The sequence below is a fragment of the Engraulis encrasicolus genome, chromosome 4 (assembly GCF_034702125.1).
Source record: "Engraulis encrasicolus isolate BLACKSEA-1 chromosome 4, IST_EnEncr_1.0, whole genome shotgun sequence".
Classification (NCBI taxonomy): domain Eukaryota; kingdom Metazoa; phylum Chordata; class Actinopteri; order Clupeiformes; family Engraulidae; genus Engraulis; species Engraulis encrasicolus.
The window spans coordinates 36,688,527-36,709,018 of NC_085860.1; the positions used below are offsets into that span (position 1 = coordinate 36,688,527).

At 44.2% G+C, this 20,492-nt stretch overlaps 2 protein-coding genes across 8 annotated transcripts; one reads left to right on the plus strand and one right to left on the minus strand.

The window, feature by feature from the left end:
• The first annotated feature begins 1,272 nt into the window (after positions 1 to 1,272).
• Positions 1,273 to 3,240, plus strand: myod1 (myogenic differentiation 1). The gene is made up of 3 exons (XM_063196161.1): positions 1,273 to 1,976; positions 2,207 to 2,282; positions 2,430 to 3,240. Exons 1-3 carry the CDS (start codon positions 1,467 to 1,469, stop codon positions 2,660 to 2,662), a joined length of 819 nt encoding a protein of 272 aa, XP_063052231.1. The 5' UTR covers positions 1,273 to 1,466; the 3' UTR covers positions 2,663 to 3,240.
• Positions 3,241 to 5,202: 1,962 nt separating this feature from the next.
• On the minus strand, positions 5,203 to 18,848 carry LOC134447706 (troponin T, fast skeletal muscle isoforms-like). Of its 7 annotated transcripts, none has more exons than XM_063197304.1 (14): positions 18,764 to 18,848; positions 15,364 to 15,397; positions 15,152 to 15,165; positions 14,320 to 14,337; positions 12,538 to 12,765; positions 10,371 to 10,389; positions 10,140 to 10,185; positions 9,868 to 9,984; positions 8,801 to 8,878; positions 8,244 to 8,357; positions 7,864 to 7,973; positions 6,665 to 6,755; positions 6,505 to 6,545; positions 5,203 to 5,528 (listed from the first exon to the last, which is right to left on the minus strand). In XM_063197304.1, the coding sequence occupies exons 2-14, from the start codon at positions 15,375 to 15,377 to the stop codon at positions 5,492 to 5,494; spliced, it is 927 nt and encodes a 308-aa protein (XP_063053374.1). In that variant the 5' UTR covers positions 15,378 to 15,397; positions 18,764 to 18,848; the 3' UTR covers positions 5,203 to 5,491. The 7 variants fall into 7 exon arrangements, with proteins under 7 accessions (XP_063053374.1, XP_063053377.1, XP_063053376.1 ...); XM_063197307.1 differs by lacking the exon at positions 12,538 to 12,765 and adding an exon at positions 13,860 to 13,868 and having other exon boundaries at positions 18,764 to 18,842; XM_063197306.1 differs by lacking the exon at positions 14,320 to 14,337.
• Between the last annotated feature and the right edge of the window lie 1,644 nt (positions 18,849 to 20,492).

Sequence of the window (20,492 nt, forward strand, 5' to 3'; positions counted from 1 at the left end):
ATGACAAGAAGGGGGTCATTGGGGTCGGGCAGGATTCTAACGATGAAGTGTGTTGGTATGACCACATCCCCTTTATCACCTAGTATTATGCCGTCTCAGAAAGGACACAATTGAGGCGACCACAAACTCACTACCGCCATCTATCGCCATAGATTGGTCTCTGGCAAAAGAACAAAAGACTTGGTTGTCATTTCATTTCGGCCCAAAGTAGCCTTGATCTTACTAAAGAACATGAATGTAATGTCGCCTTGAGACGTGCATTAATGGAGACAATGCCGTTCAAATGCACAGCGCACTAATAGGCTAATAATAATAATAATAATAACAATAATAATAATAACAATAATAAAAGTAATAAATAACAATGCACTACGCAGGGTCAAACAAGGTTCCGAGAACGTTAAGACGACAGATAAAGTAGTCTCACAAATATAACGTTTACATATAGGCCTAATGCTTACATTTAGCTAGAAGCGCCTTGATAAAATGTATAGTTTTTCATTACATACAAGGCAATGGTAATGATAATATAATAGTGGTAAGTACGACTAGGCGTAGAAATCAAAATGGACCCGTTTAAATTGAAAAGCTCTTTCAGAGAAATACAATAAAGAAAATCAACTTATTTGGGTAGGTTATTTTGTAGGCTACTCTAAAAGTAGGCTATACAAGTGAATCAAATTATACAAATAAATTTTGCACAGTATTGCACAGCACAGTACAATACTATTCTTGCACAAATAAATGACAGCAACAAAACAAGCTTTTTCATTTAATTGGACCCGTCAAAAATGTGGCTAGAGCCGCTCCGTCCCCTGTTTATTGGACAGCCATAGGCCTATAGGCCTACATTCAGAGAGAGATTGTGGTAAACCTCAATATTGGGTTTGAGTATAAACGAACTAAATAGGTTTCTTACAATGCCTACTGTAGGCCCTATATCATAAATCAGAAGCAAGGCATATCGACATGACATTCTGTAAACAGTGCACGGAGAATAGGCCTAGGCTAAATGTCAGAATATTGTTCACATGATTTCAAATATGGTTCACCTGTGATTTAAAATAGTGATTATTCGTACAAAATACGATCTAATACTAGTATGTGTTAATTTTAAACGAATTATTGGAATATTGAAGATAGGCTATATAAAATATTCTGCATCACAGGGGCACGTTTCTCCCCCACGCCCACGCTACGGCGCGCGCGCCTATTGGATAGCCGGTCGATGGATCACGCCCCCAAACTTCAGCAAGTAGGATAAAACCCACTTGGCCGCTCGCATCAGCAACAGGTAGCGCATGAGTGCGAACAGCAGAGGTTGCGCAAGGGTCGTTTTGAAACGCAGTACGGCATCTTTATAGTTCAACTAAACAACTAGTGTGCGCAAAAGTTATCCCAGTTTGCATTTTAGCTGTAACTTCATAGCCTACACCTGGCATTTAAAACATCCTAAACTTTGAGGAATGGAGTTGTCGGATATATCCTTCCCCATCACATCCGCTGATGAATTTTACGATGACCCTTGCTTCAACACCAATGACATGCATTTTTTCGAGGACCTGGATCCGAGGTTGGTTCATGTGGGCTTGCTCAAGGGCGATGACCATCACCTCGAAGACGAGCACGTCCGCGCGCCAAGCGGGCATCACCAGGCGGGCAGGTGCTTACTGTGGGCATGCAAAGCCTGCAAAAGGAAAACCACCAACGCCGACCGGCGAAAGGCGGCCACTATGCGTGAGAGGAGACGCCTTGGCAAAGTCAACGACGCCTTTGAGACACTGAAGAGGTGCACGTCTACCAATCCCAATCAGCGGCTGCCAAAAGTGGAGATTCTCAGAAATGCCATCAGCTACATCGAGTCCCTTCAGTCTCTGCTCAGGGGCCAGGATGAAAACTACTATCCGGTTCTGGAGCACTACAATGGTGACGACTCGGACGCATCCAGTCCGAGATCCAACTGCTCAGACGGAATGGTAAGGCATTTTGTAGCAGCAGCATCTTGCTGGCTAATTCAAGGATTTACTATAATTTAGCCTATCAGATAAAATAGTCGCGTTGATTTAAATGCTTTTGGTAAATGCACCGAACTAGTTTGTAGGTGAAGGCTGGGTGCTGCAGACAATCATTTACAATATTTATTGTGTTACACGAACACCGATAAACATTAAGATTTTTGTGTCTTGTTTTTTTGTCCTCTATGAAGATGGACTTCACGGGCCCCACGTGTACATCCCGAAGAAGAAACTATGACAGCTCTTATTATGGAGAAACACATAATGGTAAGTTTAAACACACACACACACACACACACACACACCTCGCCACTCAATAGCCTACATGGTATGCCTGCTGCACTTTAAAAATCCAATTTCTTACCTTGTCATTCTTACAAATACTATTTCTCATCTTCTGCTGTCCTCCACCAGATACTCGAAGCCATAAGAATGCTGTGGTCTCCAGCCTGGATTGCTTGTCCAGTATTGTGGAGAGAATTTCTACAGAGACACCCTCCTGTCCCGCGCAGTCGATACCGGAGGGATCCGAGGGCAGTCCCTGCCCTTCCCATGAAGGATCTATCTTGAGCGAGGCAGGCGTCTCCGTGCCATCCCCAGTTCCATGCGTCCAACCACCCCAAGACGCCATCTACCAGAGCCTATGAAGGCGCCCCTCGTTGCGCGCGCGGTTATGGCAGGCAGTGGTGGAGCGGAGTGAATAGCAATCCTCTGAAATTATTCCGAGCACGGGGACAAACGGACTGTTATCGACCCCCAAAGCTGTGCATGTTCAGTAAAAGAATACGAATACATTCTCTGTTCGTCTGCTAGAGACGGTGTTCAATCAATTCCATGGCGTTTAAGCGACTGAAGGGAATTGCAGTTTCTTAAGAAAAATAGGCATTTTAAAATAATTTAAATGTGACCATTATAATAATGTTGTTTTTGTACAGATTTTTCCTTACCAATTCATATAAATATATTTTCTTTCCTGCATTTTTTCATATGGGATAGCCAATTTGAATAGGCTACAGGCTATAATAGGCTACTTTTAGAGGACCAGTTTTGTACATGTGTAAATAAGAATAGTTTAAAATAATCACCAATCCAAAATAATGTATTTAATTATTTTCTGTTTGGGAAGCTTTGTTTGTTGTGTCAGAACGTTATACTTTATATTTATACAACAAAATGTGTGAGTGGATGTCGGCTGAATTTCTAAAATAAATTTATTTATACAGTATTTTAAATGTGTTGTGACATTCTGTTTTGATTCCATCAAATATATGCAGTGCTATGGAGTTTTAATTGATTATGTTAATATTGGCCTTTGAAATGTCATCCCGGAAAAGTATACGTTATCCATGTCATAGTTTCCCCTGATAGCTTTGTCTGAGAGAATAATACAATTATGACACGGAAATGCATTGATAATCGGTGTGCTAGTTGTCTGTGATGCCAGCCATACTGTTGTCAAAACAGCAAAATGGAGATAATTTCAGGTTTTAATGTTCCCGTTTAACCTCCTTAAGAAAAATGGCATCAAGAACATTTCATGGAAGATGGGCAACAAGCAAGAATAACTCTGGCAAACCTATACTTGGTAGGCTATTCCAAATGAATATCTTTTAAATGTAATTGTCTATTTTTGCCAACACGGAGTTGAATAGGTCTAGTGAAATAGGTCGCCGAGGTGAACAAGTTCGTTAGAGGGAAGTTGCATGCACTAGCCCACGCTAAACCCGTCGCTATGTAAAATATTAATTACATTTAATATTATGAATAGCTTTTGTAGCCTAAATTTATTCTCGTTTCTACTGCAGATGATTTCCCATGTAGGCCACTCCGGGTAATGCTGGACACATTATGGATTTGTGTAAAATTTGATCAATTAGCCTGTAGGCCTACCTGTAGTATTTTTTGTAGTTTATTTCCAGAACTCATGCTGGCCATTCACAAATGTTACCTTTTTCATGAATAGGGTCTACTTACCAAGTGTTCCTTAGGCTACATGAAAAGGGGGATCTTCTCCATGATCCGCCATTTTGAATGTCCAGAAATAACCATTTTTAGTTGCAAAACCTACTAGACTTTGGTTATACTAGCAAATATTGGTTAAATATGTTGTAAATATTCATGAAAAGATCCAATTTGGTAACAGGCAGCACAGTGACAATGAGCAGTATAGTTGCAGTAAGCTACCCATTCTCGCCTTATTCTACTGTAGGCCTAAATTCTAAGCAATTTGAAGTTAGACCGCGTAGCCTACTTTAAGGAGTGTAGGCCTATTTCACCCAATTGAACAGGTTTTATATCTCACTGCATCCTAAGAAGATGCGCCATAGTAGACCTAGTAGGCCCACGACGTGTCGTGTCAATGTCATTCAGTGAATTCCCATCAAAATCCACAGCAGAAAAAGCCAAGTGGTTCATCATGATGCATTTCAGTTAGTGTCCATAATTAAAAATGAGCTCCCGATCGACAGACCCCTTAGTTCAGCGTTTGCCCAATGGCGCCATCATGCGTAATTAGTGGAGCACTGCGCAAACAGGCCACTCTTCCCTTGATGAAAACACTGATGATGGCCGAAACAGGTTGCTATTGTTTTGTATGTTTGAAGCTAAAGTATGAACTTATGTATGAGCTTATTTTATTTAAGTGGTTTTAGTAGGCATCTTGCCTGCCCCCCGCCCCCCCCCCCCCCTCCACACACACACACACACACTTTCTTTAGGATCGCCTACTTGCCAAAGAGAGCACTACGCCTATATCTGAAAAAGCTCTTCTGCCCTCTTTTCCCCACTGTATTTTGATGTAGTGTAATTTTTTAGTACGTTTATTTCTGTCTACTGTCTGTTCCTGATCTAGAGGCTTCTGAAGATTCATTACCATAATGGCCTAAATAACTCGACCTACTGCTTTCAGTGACCCAAGTTTGGTGAGTGTATGTTGTACTTTGTGGGTTGTGTAGTCAAGTGTATAGTTGTGATATTGTGCTATGTGCATACATGTTGTTTGAATGATAACATGTACAATTTGTACATGTTGTTTATATATGGGAATGGACAGTGGTGGAGGCAACAAGAAGGGTCAGTGAATACAATAGATAACACCCATGCATAGCATTTTCGGCTTGTCTTGACAATTCCACTCTCTTGAGAAAACACCCAGCCGCGTATACGCATTCAAATTATGGACATGACAGAAAATTAAATACTTTTTTATTTAGATTCAAATAATCAGAGGTCTACAGACATTGATGGAGTGTTACACTTTATTTACACGAAAAAAGGGAAACTTAACAACTGCCTACGGGGGTAATCAGCCAGGCCTGCGAGGGCATGTCTCTCTTTGACTGCAGCACCGTCTGCAGTGTTGCAGGACAGCACAAAGAGAGACAGGGAAACTGCGAGGTGACACATTTCTTTTCCGTGCATTAAGCTGTGGTAGTAGAAGTTGATTCCGAGGCAGGGGAGGATCTGGTCTACACAGCTTACTTTCTGCGGCGGGTGGCGGCTCCCTTTTTGCTGCTGTAATGGGACAAACACAGGCAAGAGAGAGTTGCCAACAGGTCAGCGGTTGTGGAAAACCACCAGCTTGGACTGCTGCACATTTACATTCACTTCATCTATGCATGTGGCATTATCATTTTAGTTGATCAATTAAAATACTGTAAAACTGTAACTGCAGACATTAATTCTGTATTAAATCACATGTGAAGCTCCAGTATGTGTAGGCCTTACTGCCTGCCTTGAACAGACACACAGTGCTATCAAAGTCAATCCTGCAGTGTTAGTTTAACACCTAGTTGGACCAACATCATGAGCGTTACATTTGACTTTCAAGAGTTGATTCCACACTACAGAATTTAATGTGTAGAGGAGGCAGAGTACTGCCAGCTTGTGGAAGCAAGAGTAATTCAATGTCTATAAATCTTGAGGACTCCAGATGATCCTACAATTGTGTTGTGCTGTGGTCTTACACAAATATAGAAATATTGAGATTGAGTTTGGCACGATAAGATGACATGACGACATGATATGGCATGAATATTGCATATGTAGATAGGCTTACAGTATATATTTAGTGCAGTCTTCTTATGTGGTGACGCTACTGTACATACATAGCCCTACCTCTAGAGGGCAGTGACATGACTTACTTAGTACACCATCATTCTGCAGATTAGGCATAAGGGTAGAGGCCCAAGAGGATAGAGGCCCATTTTACCAGTAAGAGTCTGCCCATTCACGGCTGGGAGTTAAAATTTACTTTTGTTGAAATATACTCTGTTCTGAATTAGAAACTATACTGTGTTTCTGAACAGAAGCGTGTAGACCTATGACATTGCAAAGCAATGTCAAGCCAATGTCAAGTTACATGTCACAATGTCTTATTTCTTGGTGTCTGGCGGTAGGTTCAATCATCTCACTACGTAGTTCACTCAGGTCATATACGTAGCATAGTTATTGTTCTATGGGTGAATACATGTGACCAATGGATACTTACAATTTGCTGAGCTCCTCCACTCTCTTGCGCAGTGTTGTGACCTTGAGAGGCAGAAAAAGAGCGATGTTAGTCTCATCAATTTCCTAATTAGAAAATGGTTAAAAGAATCCACATACTGTAGAGAGCCAGAGCGGGCTGTAAAGGACAAGCTTCTTCTCACCTCATACTTCTGCCTCTTCAGCTTCTCCATGTGGTCGAACTTCTCACCCTCCAGAGATCTCAGCCAGTCGTACAGCTCCTTGGCCTTCTCCCTGGAGACAAGCAGAAGAACCACACATGGCAGTGAGCGGTGAGGTGACCGGACTTAAGTCTCGCTACTAGGCTAGATCGAATATAGTTCTGCTAAGCTCTGCATGGCACTCCACTGAGCGTCATAGAACTACTGTAGGCTACATCCATCTGCAGAGAGTCCACTTTGCAGGGAGGAACAGGGTGGGGTGAACGTTAGCTTTGCATAACATTGTTTCAATACATAGCCTGTTTGTAGAGATGGGCCTGCCGGCGAGCCCGTTCACTCAACATCATCACAACATTGCTATGACATGGGCAAGAGCCTTAAGTGGCATATAAAGACCTGATCATTACAAATCTAGTGACAAGTAGCAGAGGCTCTGTGCAAAGTGGTTAATCAGTGAGTAAGTGTCATAAGCCTACCTAAGATTTTACAACTGTAACCTACATTTCTCCTCCAAACTCTCCTCTAATTGGGAAAACTAGGCTGATATTCAAAAATCACTACAAATACTACCCTGGCTATCGTGACTACACAGCTCTGCAAGTGTCAGTCACAGAATTGTGCTGCGTCACCCAGGTACTTAAATTGGGCATACGCAATGACGTTTCAGCAGTAGCACATGTCAGGGCGGCGCAACGACAGCCAATGCCACAATTGCATGGATTTTTTTTGCTTGTTTGTATATTTAGTGGACTATCTAAGAAGCCTATGCAGCCGTTGCAGCATATCAACCACCAATGACTAATTCATTTATGGGCATTAGATGCCGTTGCGCCAGAGAGAGTAGAGAGAGAGAGGTTCCATTGGCCCATTGTTTCCAGGTTCTATTATTGGGGGGGGAATCCCCCTTTAGGCAGACCTAGGCAGACCTGAGGACTGTTCTATTCAATGCTAGGAGCATTATGACACGCCCCTTTAGGCAGACCGGAACCTGGTCATGTTAGGTGCCCATAGAAACCTATTATGTTGGCATATCTCTATATACTTAAAGAATCTCTGGTTGCGCCACCTGACGTCTGAGCCCAAAAAACACGTCATTGACCCACATGCTGTTGCTCTGCATACTGCACTACTGCATAGTGGTTGGGCAATGAAAAGAGCGGGGGATGGTACTGGGGACTCACTTGAGCTTGTCCTCGTTCAGATGGTCGATGTTGAGGGCCTTGCGTCTGTCAGCCAGGATCTTCTTCTTCTTTTCCCTCTCTGTCTGCTTCTTGCCTCTCTTCTGGTCAGCCTGAAGAGTAACAACAGTGGTGCATGTGTTCATACCAATGCAGACGATACACACCACAAAGAACACATAAATAATGAAAGATGGCAGATAAAACTATTAATGTGATTCCTTAAAAACTATTCATTGCACACACACAGTCACTCACACACCCAGTCACACCCGCACACATTGGGGTGGACTCATTCCTTCACACTTTTCTTTAGCGTTTTTTGTTTGTTTTTTAATCTCTAAATGTCATAGTCTCGAAACAAAGTGGAACAACTCGCTCACCTTCTGCAAGTGGCTGCTGTAGCCGCCGCCGAGGTTGGCAAGAGCGGACTTCTTCTGAGCTTCATCATCTGCCTTCTTCTTGGCGTCAGCCTCTGCCCTCTTCTGCCTCTCTTCCTGCAGGGGTCACCAGTCAACCCACAGCACAGCACAGCACAGCGCAGCGCAGCATATAAGGCAGACACCACCAGTACCGAGGCAGAAAAAAAGAGAAGTGTGACAGGTGGGTGAATGAATGGGGTCAAATGGACAGAAAGATCGGCACAAGGCAAGAGAGTCGGAGGGGATGGGGGGTGGGAAGGGGAGGGGAGGAGAGAGGAGGGAGGGTTAAAGGCCGACAGGTGACAGGAAAAGATAGGAGCGGGGACAGAAAAGGGCAACGGAGGAGTCGCACAGTCTGGTAAACCGCTTGGCTGTGGAGTTGGGTGTGTGTGTGTGTGTGTGTGTGTGTGTGTGTGTGTGTGTGTGTGTGTGTGTGTGTGTGTGTGTGTGTGTGTGTGTGTGTGAGAGAGAGAGAGAGAGAGAGAGAGAGAGAGGTGAGATGGAAGGGGAGGACCCACCTCACGTCTGGCGGCGCGTTCCTTTTCCTTCTCTGCCTGGATTCTCTGCTGCTCTGCTCTCTCTGCTCTGCGCTTCTCCTGTGTAGGGGAGAGAGAGAGAGAGAGAGAGAGAGAGAGAGAGAGAGAGAGAGAGAGAGAGAGAGAGATGGGGAATAGATAGGGAGAAAGAAATGTAGTTCATGTTCGCCGTTGCCGTCTTACACAGGAAATTTATGATTCTCTGCGGGTGCCAAATGTTCTTGACATTCAAGTGGAAGACCCGATGGTGTCAGAACATGACACCCAAGCAGTCTGCAAATAGACCATGGAAAGACAAGAAGATGATTTCTGAACATTAAAACTGTCTCATCTGTCAAGCTATATATGTGTGCGACGTCTAATGATGACTGCACATGCTACTGACATAGAACGGTTCAGGGGATTTGAAGCATTTTCATCGTATTAATTTTCTGTCAGAACATGGGATTTCCAGGAACCGTCTTGCACTGATATCAAGTGGGCGTTTCTGAGGGGTAATGCCTACTTGGAAATTCTGTGTCCCCGGTTGCAAATTGAAAGTTTAATATCCATGTACTATAGCCTAATAATGCACACCATGCCATCAGAAGAACGCCGTAATAGCTGTTGAAAACACTTTTTTTCTATCTTAGTACTCTATTACACTAGTTTAGTACATTTACTACACTATTATAGCATTATACAGAGCCTTACATTATGACTCGGTCATTGCTGTTTTGCTAACACAGTACAATTATAGCATGGGCCATGTCTCAACAGATTCACTGAATGAAGTGGATTTTTAAAAAAAAATCTAAGGTGCTGTTTCCACATAGCCGGATATTTTTGAAAACCTTGGCCTTCCGTTTCCACGTAAACAGAGTTTTGCAATCCACATATCAAATATCCAACATTCAAAATATCCCATTTAGGGGGCTAAAAAGCACCTGTTTTTATTTGTATCCACATGTTGAGTTTACACATAAACAGGAGAAATTAAAAATCCACATTTAAAAATATCCGACTACGTGGAAACATCACCTAATCATATATTCTAATGCAAGACTCACGATTCTCTCCTTGAGGGCAATGAGCTCTTCCTCCTCCTTCTTCCTCAGCTCGAAGTGAGCATCAATCAAGGCCTGCAGCTCCATCAGGTCCTTGTTCTGACGTTTCTTCTGGATGTCCTGTGAAGAGCCAAGCGACAAACAGTCTTTTGCTTAATGGGTGTTTCCGTGTGCATAGATACACTTTTCTGTGTTTGTATGTAAAAATGTATTTTTGGAAGTGTGCGTTTGTGTATGTGTATGTGTGTGTGTGTGTGTGTGTGTTGATGTCTTACATCAAAGTCCACTTTGTCACCATCGGGGATCTTGGGGGCGGTTGGCCTATGACACGCACACACACAAATATGCTATCAATTTCACTTCACTGACTCTTTCATTCATCTGTTTCTATCATGTTCGTTTTTGTTTGAAGAAAAAAATACGGGAGGTTAACTCAGTGTGGCATATATGACAGAAACGTATTTGAGTAGGTTGGATAGGCTGGGGTTGAGAGGATCATGACTTACTTGAACTTGGGCTTCTCATCTGGTTATTGCATTGAGAAAGGAAAAACACAAGTTATAGGTTTTGACACTTAGTAGCAACCATGGTCAATCATGCAGTGCACAAATGAATGCATGATACTTCAGCGTATAATGTTTTGCATGAGTATTTCAAGTTCACATAAAACACTGACATTTGTTGGTTAGGCTACAGACAAATATATAAAAAAAATGAAATCAGATGACACATATGAAAGTCAAACCTGTACATCTACCTGGATAATAATAATAGTCAGGTAAAAGACACACACAGTATGCAGCGCATGTGTTTGTATTGTACACATAGCCAAATTCTGAGTGAGCTACGCTAGCTGAACTTCATGTTAATTCCCCACACCCTCAGCCTACCTATGTAGGCTTATGTAGTGCTAATGCTTAACCTATTCTTTCCACCTTATCCTTAGGTATGAGTCTGTTAGTGCCACGTGCCATGCTCTGCCAGGGTAAACAGTGAGGTATCCACTGTGTTAGTTTAACATGTTAGCATATAGTATTCTCTCACCTTTTTAGTCCAGTAAATAGATTAGCATTTGGTCAAGAGTTCTAATTCGTTTTTAGATCCTGAACCAGTCTCCTCATTTTGCTTTTTTGTTTTTTTGCAGTGCTCCTTTGTCTGCCAGACATGGTGGACTTGGATAAATGACGCTGTGACAGACAGACTTGACACAGCAGTGAAACATGTTAAACTGTCACCGAACAACATGTTGGGTAAACCGAAGATTCATTCAACAACCTACTGAAGGTACACCACACACACGACACAACGTTACTATCAAGTTAGGTGTATTAAGGTCTTAATATCCCTAACTTGGCATGTGCTTGGATGCAGACTATAGTGACAATGTCTTCAGGCGTGTCTATAGTGTATTACACACAGTGTAGCACATCTAAGTGTAGTACATCTATTGTGCGTGGAAGGAAAATTGGGCAGACATCTTGGGAGGAAGTTTAATGTGACTTGAATTATAGTCAAAACATGGGTATAGGGAGCAGGCCATGTGATTGGGTGTATATGTGTCAGTGGAGCTGACTAAGACATGGATGGTGTATATTGAAGCTACTGTGATACCCATCCACTCATGTGGCAGCAGCAGCCGAGACAATGGCCACAAAAGACCACACTAAAGACACGTGGACACTGGCTGGACGTCACATGCATTTGTCCAGTCCACTTTGTGAAGCAGGCATTAGGAGCAGTGCAAGTTAAACTCGTTAAGGCAGCTTGTTGGCTGGTTAGGAAGCATAGCTTAAATTTGAGGGAAAGAGGTAGATCAGGCTTTGGGATCAGTTAAGTGAGAGTTAGCTGTATAGGGTAATACAGGGAGAAAAGAAAGCACTTTATTTAGATAGCCTGTTTTTACACACCTTTTAAAAGGGATGATAAGCCAAGAAAAAAACATTTGCTATCAAATGCCTTTTTTCCACTGCTGGTTTTCTGGTAGGCCTACAGCTCGACACAGCGCGACTCGGCCACCACTTTTTGCTTTACGATTGAGCTGTGTCGTGCCTATTCGAAAAGCAAAAAGTGGCGCCTGAGTCGCGATGTGTCGAGCTGTAGGCCTACCAGAAAACTGGCAGTGGAAAAGAGGCAAAAGTAAAGTGAAGCCAATAAAGCCAATTGAATGCTTGTGAAATTCTGGCAATTTTTGATGGCAAAATTTGCGAAATTGCTTGAAGTGCCTTATAGTTAGGAGCAAAGCGGCTACAAAGAAAAAAAGCCTAAAAAAAAGCTGGATTAAATAGCGAGATGGGAAAGGCGTACATGTATGGGAGGGTATCTCTTTGATCCAAGCCGGTCATACGCCTACATACATAGACCCTCTTAGCGGTGCTCATGGTGGCTAGGCATGAGTAGGATGGTGGGTCCCTGTGACCCTACAGTGGCTCTAGGGGTGTGGGGTTTGGAGATAGCAGGGGTGGGGGATGGAATGGCACTAGTGTACGTATGTACGGTATGGGTGGATGGATGGTCTCTTTATTCGTTCCTGAGTCTCTCCTATCCTGAGTCTGGCATTTAATCAGAAGGGGTGCTAGTTAGGTAGGTAGGTAGGAAGGAAGGAAAAGGAATGGTGGAGCGCACTGCTACTGTGGACTACAAAGTGAGGGTGAAAGAATACTACATGCCACATACCTTCCTCGGGCTCAGGCTCGGGCTCGGGCTCGGGTTCTGGTTCAGCCACAGGCTCAGGTTCTGGCTCAGGTTCAGGTTCAGGTTCTGGTTCAGCCACAGGCTCTGGCTCAGGCTCGGGCTCAGGTTCGGGCTCCGGGGCTGCCTCGGGCTCGGGCTCAGGCTCGGGCTCTGCCTCAGCCTCGGGGGCAGCCTCGGGAGCGACCTCAACCTCAGCAACCTCTTCCGTAACTGTGCAGTGTCATGCAGAGCAAGGCAGGTGCCCCCCCACCAACCAACCAACCAACGAACAACAACCAGCAACCAGCATATCCAGAACGTTAAGCCACGAGCAGGTTTGGAGGGTGGGAGCCCAGGTTAATGACGAAGATGTTGAAGAAGAAGCAGAAGAAGATGATGATGATCATGGTGATGGTTGTGACGATGATCATGAAGGTTGGCGGATGATGGTTATTGATGAGAATGCAAGGTTGGCACAGCATTAGAGGGGGTTACAGAGAGCAAAAAGCGAGAAGGTGAGAAGAGTGATGGAGAGATATAGAGGAGGCATTGGCAGACAACAGAGGGAAAAGGAATAGATAGAGAGATAAATCAATGGGTTATGCAAATGAGATGAGCAAAGCTGGCACCACCAGTGTTTGTGACCAGTGGAAGCTGCTGGCGAGAAACTTTTTACACAGAAGCGTGAAGGGTCATAGGTGGTTAAGGTGGAAAGTTGAAAGAAAAAAAAACGAATGATGTTATTGTCTTGGTCTCTTGGTGTCTGTACACAAAGTATACCATCACGATTGCATCATGTAACCACATATGTTTGACTTTTTTAGTTTTACATCTGTAATCATTTCACATGTTGTGCAACTAGACATGAAGACACTTGTGAGTGGTTGTCATCCAAATACACAGTATACAGATAAAATAAAAATGTATCCTGTATCCTGATTTATATTTTGTACTGTCATTTTCATGCGATAATAAGATATTACTGTGTCACCATGCGCTAAACAAGTTTTAGATGAGGAGTAAGCGTTGTCACTAATCTGATACATTTTAGTCTGACCTCACCAGTTATCGAGAAGATTAAATATCTTTAACAGTATTTCCTACGTACGTAGGTGCCCTTACCTGGCACCTATGCTTATTTTATAACTAACTGCTAGACATCAGACGTAAGACAGTGGTTGCGAGGTTATCCACGGCACAATTAATCACAGCTAGGTAGGCGTGGCTTACATAAAATACGTAACAGGTATTCAATAAATTAGTATGTGAACGAGAACCTTCAAGACATAAACTGCAGAGCAGTGTAGTACAATATTTTTGTTTACCTTCGCCCTCTGTGTTTTTGGCAAATAGAAAGAGAGAAAAAGTATTTTATTTCCTGCTTTTATTTTCCGTGTGATAATAAAATCTCACCTCATCACCATGCGCTAAACACGATTTTAGACTTGGACTACTGTCACTTAACTCATGCATTTTAAACACTGAACAAGTTTTACCAAGTTTTTTTAGTCACAAAAAAAATTATGTTTATATCTTTTGCTGTATTTCCTGCATTCGTGCACTTACCCTGCACATTTGCTTATTGTAGAACTAATTGATAGACATCAGATGTAAGACAGTGTTATGGATACAAGGTTATCCACACCACAACATAATAATGACTAAGTAAAGTAGGTGTGGTTTACATGTAACACAGGTTCAAAAAAGACACCATCACAGTAAATTAGTATGTCAAGGAGACCTTTCACGATATATAAAACTGTACAGCACAATGTTTTTGTTTACCTCCGCCTTCATGGTGTTCTGTTGTGAAAAAACAGTGTTACTATAACATTCACACTGCCAAACCTGACTGTACACAGGAGCTAAACGTGGGGAATGTGCATGCGTCAACAAAACCTGATCCTCCATCTTGGACGCCACGGCGCTCATCCCGCGTCCCTATAACATGCAGTAAAACTGTCCGCTTGATGGCGGGTTTTAGGTTTCCTTTTTGGAATTGATGTGATAGATAGAGGTTTATTTGGGATGAGGGCTAACGGCCCTGCACAGCTGAAGAGAGGAGCAGACACTTGTAGGGTCATTGCCTCCTCACATGGCTGAATGTGTGTCGTCAGCATGGTCACATGCACTCTAGTTGTGTGAAGTGAAGTGTCTCAGAAGCATCAGCAGAACTGAGAACGTACTATATATTCCTGCCTTCAGTTCACTGAGCAGTTGGCACAAAAAAACTTACTGCATTTGCATTTGTAAGGATGTATACATGTGGACTAATTATAGATTAGATGATTTGTGTACTGAGCAAGAGACACTCAGATTTATCACTTGCGTCGCTAGAGAAAGCGGTGTATGGGTGTAGCACTGTTACCAAACCTGTTTCAAACAGAGCCGCTTTTAACGACGCCTCATAACCTACTGTATGACAGTCAGTTTCTGGCATAGTCCAAGATCAATAAATCCTCTCACACACACACACACACACACACACACACACACACACACACACACACACACACACACACACACACACACACACACACACACACACACACACACACACACACACACACACAAACACACACACAATGTAGCCAAGATTGAATGTAAAGATGCTTACCCTCAACCTGATCACTGTAAAAAATAAAATGGAGAGAGAAAAACTGCAATTAGCTCAGGAGCCCTTGACTTTATGTAATAAACATCTTTATGCAAAATGGCTCGGAACAGGCTCGTAGTGGCTAGAGTAATAATCCTGATGTCATAATCCCAAATCATAATCCAGTGTAATTCAACAGCAGGCGTGATATTATTAAGGGGCTGAGTACTTACACTTCGTCAGACATGGTTGCAGTGGACTTTGTGCCTGGACACAGACAGAGAGAGACAGAAAACACAGAGGCACCTCAGTTGCGGAGATGAGTAGTACACTAACCCACAGGGGCAGAAGGAAAGGGCTTTATTTATACCTAGGGGTGGCGCTGCTGACCTCAAACCCCCCCCCTCAACTCCCCCTCCCTCTCCTCCCTCTATTTCTGAGGTCCCCCCCACACACTCTCAGACTATAAATCTAACCCCAGTTTTCCTTCAAGACAGGAGTGGATTAGTAAGAAATAAAAAATATGTTTGCTGCTTGGACTTGTGCCTCCGAAATATTCATTTTGCATATCTTTATTTTGCCGGGGGGGAAGAAAAGAAGACTTCTAAATAATCGGTTGTCAAGTTGTCAAGCAGCAAGGTTGTCAATTAAATCCTCCAGTGACACTGATTCTGTGATGTCTTTTTTAATGTGCTGATAAGGTTTTATATTTTAGAAATAATAAATACACGAGCAGTGTTGTGTGAAGCTCCTAGCTGCTCAACTGGCTGTCTCACTGCTGAGGGGGCTTGTTTCAATTGTGTCACGACCAGCCACAGAAATGCCGTGAAACCCTAACCACCCAGAGGCCTGCCCATTTCATGATAACTGAGAAGACACCCCCCTTCTAAGTTAGATTTATGACAATGTTCTTTTTTCAAACCTGGACTGAGCGAGTGATCGTGTGGGGGATGGATGAGAGGCTTGGGGATCGCTAAGGTCATATGGAAAGGCCAAAGCTCAGGTTTAGGCGCTGCCGGGCCCAATCTCTGCTAGGGCAATTAGTTCTGTCAGACATGGAGGTATCAAAGCACGTACTCTGGGCCAATAATACTACGGCATGCATCAATTGCATTACAATATGATTGAATTATGCTGGCATTTACAACATTAAAACACCAAATATGTGCCATATATACACTTCCATACGCCAAATATAGCCCAAATACACTGACTTCATCTCTTAACATGACAATTGTGATTTCGGAGATGGTATTTTCGACAGGTCTTTTACTCCTGTGCCGTGTCTGATATGTTTATGGCGGAGACATGGTGGCAAATTGTAAACTCTAAATACGTGAGCCGCCGGTGGAGGTCTCGCAGGTCAGAAGGTTTTCCAACACACACAAGACAGCTGCAAATGTCTACGGGCCAGGGTCCAGGATCCTGTTTCCTCCTCCCCCTCCCCCTCATAGGTGCATTCTCTGAGAATAGTATCCATATTTCACACCTCCACAGCCATATGTGGTCAGAGCTGCTCACACTGCCTCATTGTGGGCATTTCTTCTGCATTCGTGGTCCTCCTAGCTTACAGGAGAGCGTCCCCAGCGCCCTCACACCAAAGGATGCCTGAGTGCAGGGCCGCTGACAGCTTTGGCTGGGCACAGGATGAAATCCTCTTAAAGGGACCCCACCCAATACAGTCAATGTAATGAGGACCCATTGATAGCCCCCCCATCTCCCTGGGCCCGGGACAGCTGACCCCTTTGTCCCCCCTTGTCGGCTTCCCTGCCTGTGTGTGTGGGTGTGGGTGTGGGTGGGGTGGGGTGAGTGCTGGAGGATCCTGTGTGATGCTCACCACACATGGCCCTTGCCTGGGAAGTGGTGCAATAAATTCCACTTTTGACATGTAGAAATGTAGCTAAATCGGACGGCTATGACACCATGACGTTGCGTCTTTAGTTTCAACAGCTAACGCCCAGCAACTAGATGCTTGCTCTTCTGTCCATATACCGTAGCAGAAAAAGATAATCAGAGCATAGTTGAGAATAAAAATCAGCAGAACATAGTTGAAGCAAATAAATCAGAGACAGCCATTTAAGTAGACATCAGCTCTGTGTCGTCAGATTTGTCTGACCCAAGTTGCGTAGTACAATAACATAAGCGCTTCCGTCCTTACTGACTTCCGTGTCATTTTCCGCCCCTGTTTACACCCAGAGAAAAAACTGGGAGGGGTGGTGGTGTTGGTGGTGGTAGGGGGTGGGTGAAGGGTGAAGGGTGGAGGGTGCACCTGTTAAAGGAGGCCCCTTTAAGAACACCCCTGAATGCCAAAACCTATCTTAACCGTGCACCTCTGCTTTAAGCATAGTCCATGAGGCAAGGCCCCCGTGCCCTTTCCCTAAACCGCCATTGTTACTCGTCGCATCATAAGGGGGGGGAGTGCCGGCCCTAATGGGTGGTAGCTTTGGCTAGCGATTTACACGTCCCTGGGCAGAATGCAGAGCACGGCTCTGCAGCTTTATGACGGCTCACTGGGGCAGCATCCTCACAGGGCTTAGCACGTAACCTCTGGCAAGTCGTCGGCACAGCTGAAGCCAAGCCCATGCTCCCGAAACGTTACGATATGTAGAAGGAATAATTTATATGTATGCCCCAGTCCCCTCCTGACATCTGTTGAACATACATACATATACATTCATGCACGCATGCACATACGTACACACGCACACACACACACACACACACACACACACACACACACACACACACACACACACACACACACACACACACACACACACACACACACACACACACGCAAATAACACACACACACACATGCGCACACAGACACATACACGCACACACACGCACACGCGCGCACACACACACACGGACGCACGCACGCACACGCATACAATGCCGACACTGTCAGCGTTAACTCAGAGGATTAGCACTCACACACGCCAGCAGAGATACTCCTGCTTAACAGGATGCTGGGATACACAAGTACGTGTGTACATCTCTACCATATTCCGAGGCACAGCATCATACACTGGCGTGGTTACAAATGCAACACAGAACTCTACTGAATCTACTGAGACTCAGAGGAAAAATCTCAGAAATCTCAGAGCTATGAAATGCCAGTTTGCGAGACTATGTGTTTAGACTACGTATAGAAGTGGACATTTTTGTCTTGTAGACTTTCAACTGTCTCTTGAGAAAGACACTATCAATATCAATGGGTCTTTTCTCCTGGTTAAATTAATGTTAAATAATGATAGTAATAAAAAAATATTTAATTATTATATAACACTGTGGACTTGGCTTTTAAAGCACACTTTTCTTTCCAAAACAGTGTTTGTGCTTTTTGCACGTGTGTGTTCAGCTACAGTAACCCCAGTATGGGGCAGGGGATGGGCATGGGGTTACATCCCCCTCCCCTCGATGGTGTACCACTCCCATCCACGTGCAAAAGCACCCGGAGATTTGCACACATACAGACATACACGCTCTCTTGCACTGCAGTCCTCCTTGAATCCCTTGCTATGTCCATGCTGCTCTCTCTCTCTCTCTCTCTCTCTCTCTCTCTCTCTCTCTCTCTCTCTCTCTCTCTCTCTCTCTCTCTCCCTTCCACCCCTTGTCACTTCTTACCTCAGACAAGCGGGAAAAGGAACCAGGATCCCCTGCAGGCGGCGATTGTCTGTAGTCTGGAACCATCCTGGCCCAGTTAAGTTCATCTGTTATAGTGACACCTGAGCCACGAAAGCAGCTGATTGGCCCGAACGGTACGAAAGGGGCGTGACCCTTGCCGAGGTCGCGTCACTGACTTGCGCCGGGGGGGGGCTGAATAAGGAGATGGTTAGCCCCAAGTGCACATCCATGGAGCACAAGTTTGGAACTGAAGGGCCCCCCCTCGTCTTCCGCTGCTATATTTTGCCACAGCGCCATCACACACGTGCCTCACTCACTTTTGGAAATGTGGAGAGGCATAAGGAGACCAGCAAGGCATTCTCGGTAGCCCCCCTATCAAAAAATGGAGGATGGTTGTTTGGGAACAGTATTGCTGTATTGCTGGTATGGTTAAAAAGGCCTGCGACTGCGAGGGCCCTAAGCTGTGTTGTTGCTGTGAGTGCTTGACTGGTTATGTCTCTCCTCGTCATCTTCAAGAAAAGCGCTCTCCCCCTCAACTGGCAATCACCAGCATAAATCACAAGAGGCCATTTAGTCTGGGAAACATCTATTCATTTCCTCTTAAGGGAGGTGTGGTCTACAATTGCCCGTGGCTGTTTATTGGGCACTACGAATGTACAACCCATGTTGTACCACAACCCATAGCCAATCAAAGACAGACGGTGTTCTTCTTTTCAGATGAACTGTCTAAAGTTTGTTCGAAAGATGGTTTGCATCTTGTGCCTGAAAGGAAAGAGGAAGTTCTGCAACACTGTTCCATGCCTGCAAACAAAGTTTAATGGCACGACATTTCGGTTTCGGGAGTTGTACTTTGATGAAGAACTGATAGTCTGACACGTTGTTTCGTTAAACTTTGTTGGAGAGCATCAAGCAGTTTTGCAGACCTTGATCATTTCCTTTCAGTTATCTTCTGTTTGGTCCAGCACTTGTGTTACTGATGCATTCTCTGACTTTTCACATCTGATGCCACCATAGCAGTCAGATCCGTAATCTACAAGCCTCTATTTGTCGAATAGCACCTTCTAGTGTCCCTCTTTGTTCTATGATGGGCCTCAAAACTCATTCGAGCATTTCTATTTTCTATGCTGTCAAGCAGTTTGGAAAGAGTTGAGAAAGCTGCATGGGAATCTCCAGACTACTCTCCCACTAATCTCACCAAGTCACTTGGGGGTTGGATTGGTGTTACTTTCTTGGCCCCGGGCGGTCAGGCAAGGACACATTGTGGGGCAGTAGACCAAGTGAGCCAGGCCAAAGCTGTGGTCAAGCTCTTCCAAAATGAAATGAAGAACCTCTTCTGAATGATCATCATAGCCAGCTAAATTGGCGGCTTCATCTCACACGAACAGCCACAAGCTCTTGAGTTAGGAAGCAGTAAATAAAGTCAGTCAGTGCTGTCATGGGCCACATAAATAGGCAAGTCTGACCGAAGGGCCAAACAAGTGAACCTTAAAGGGACACTGTTATGGCTTTCAGGCCGACCAGAACGGAGCCGGTGTCGGTGCTCGCACCAGTTACGTTCGGCACTAAAGTGTTTGTCTGCGAACCGCCAGTGTTCATACCGGCCTCTGAACTTTTTCCGCACGTGACTGTGTTACCCGGATGAACCTGCTGACGACCACGCTGTCGTCACGTTTCGCAGAGAAAAACCTAGTATTTTGCGGTTCGCATTGCGAACCAATTTTCCGGTTCG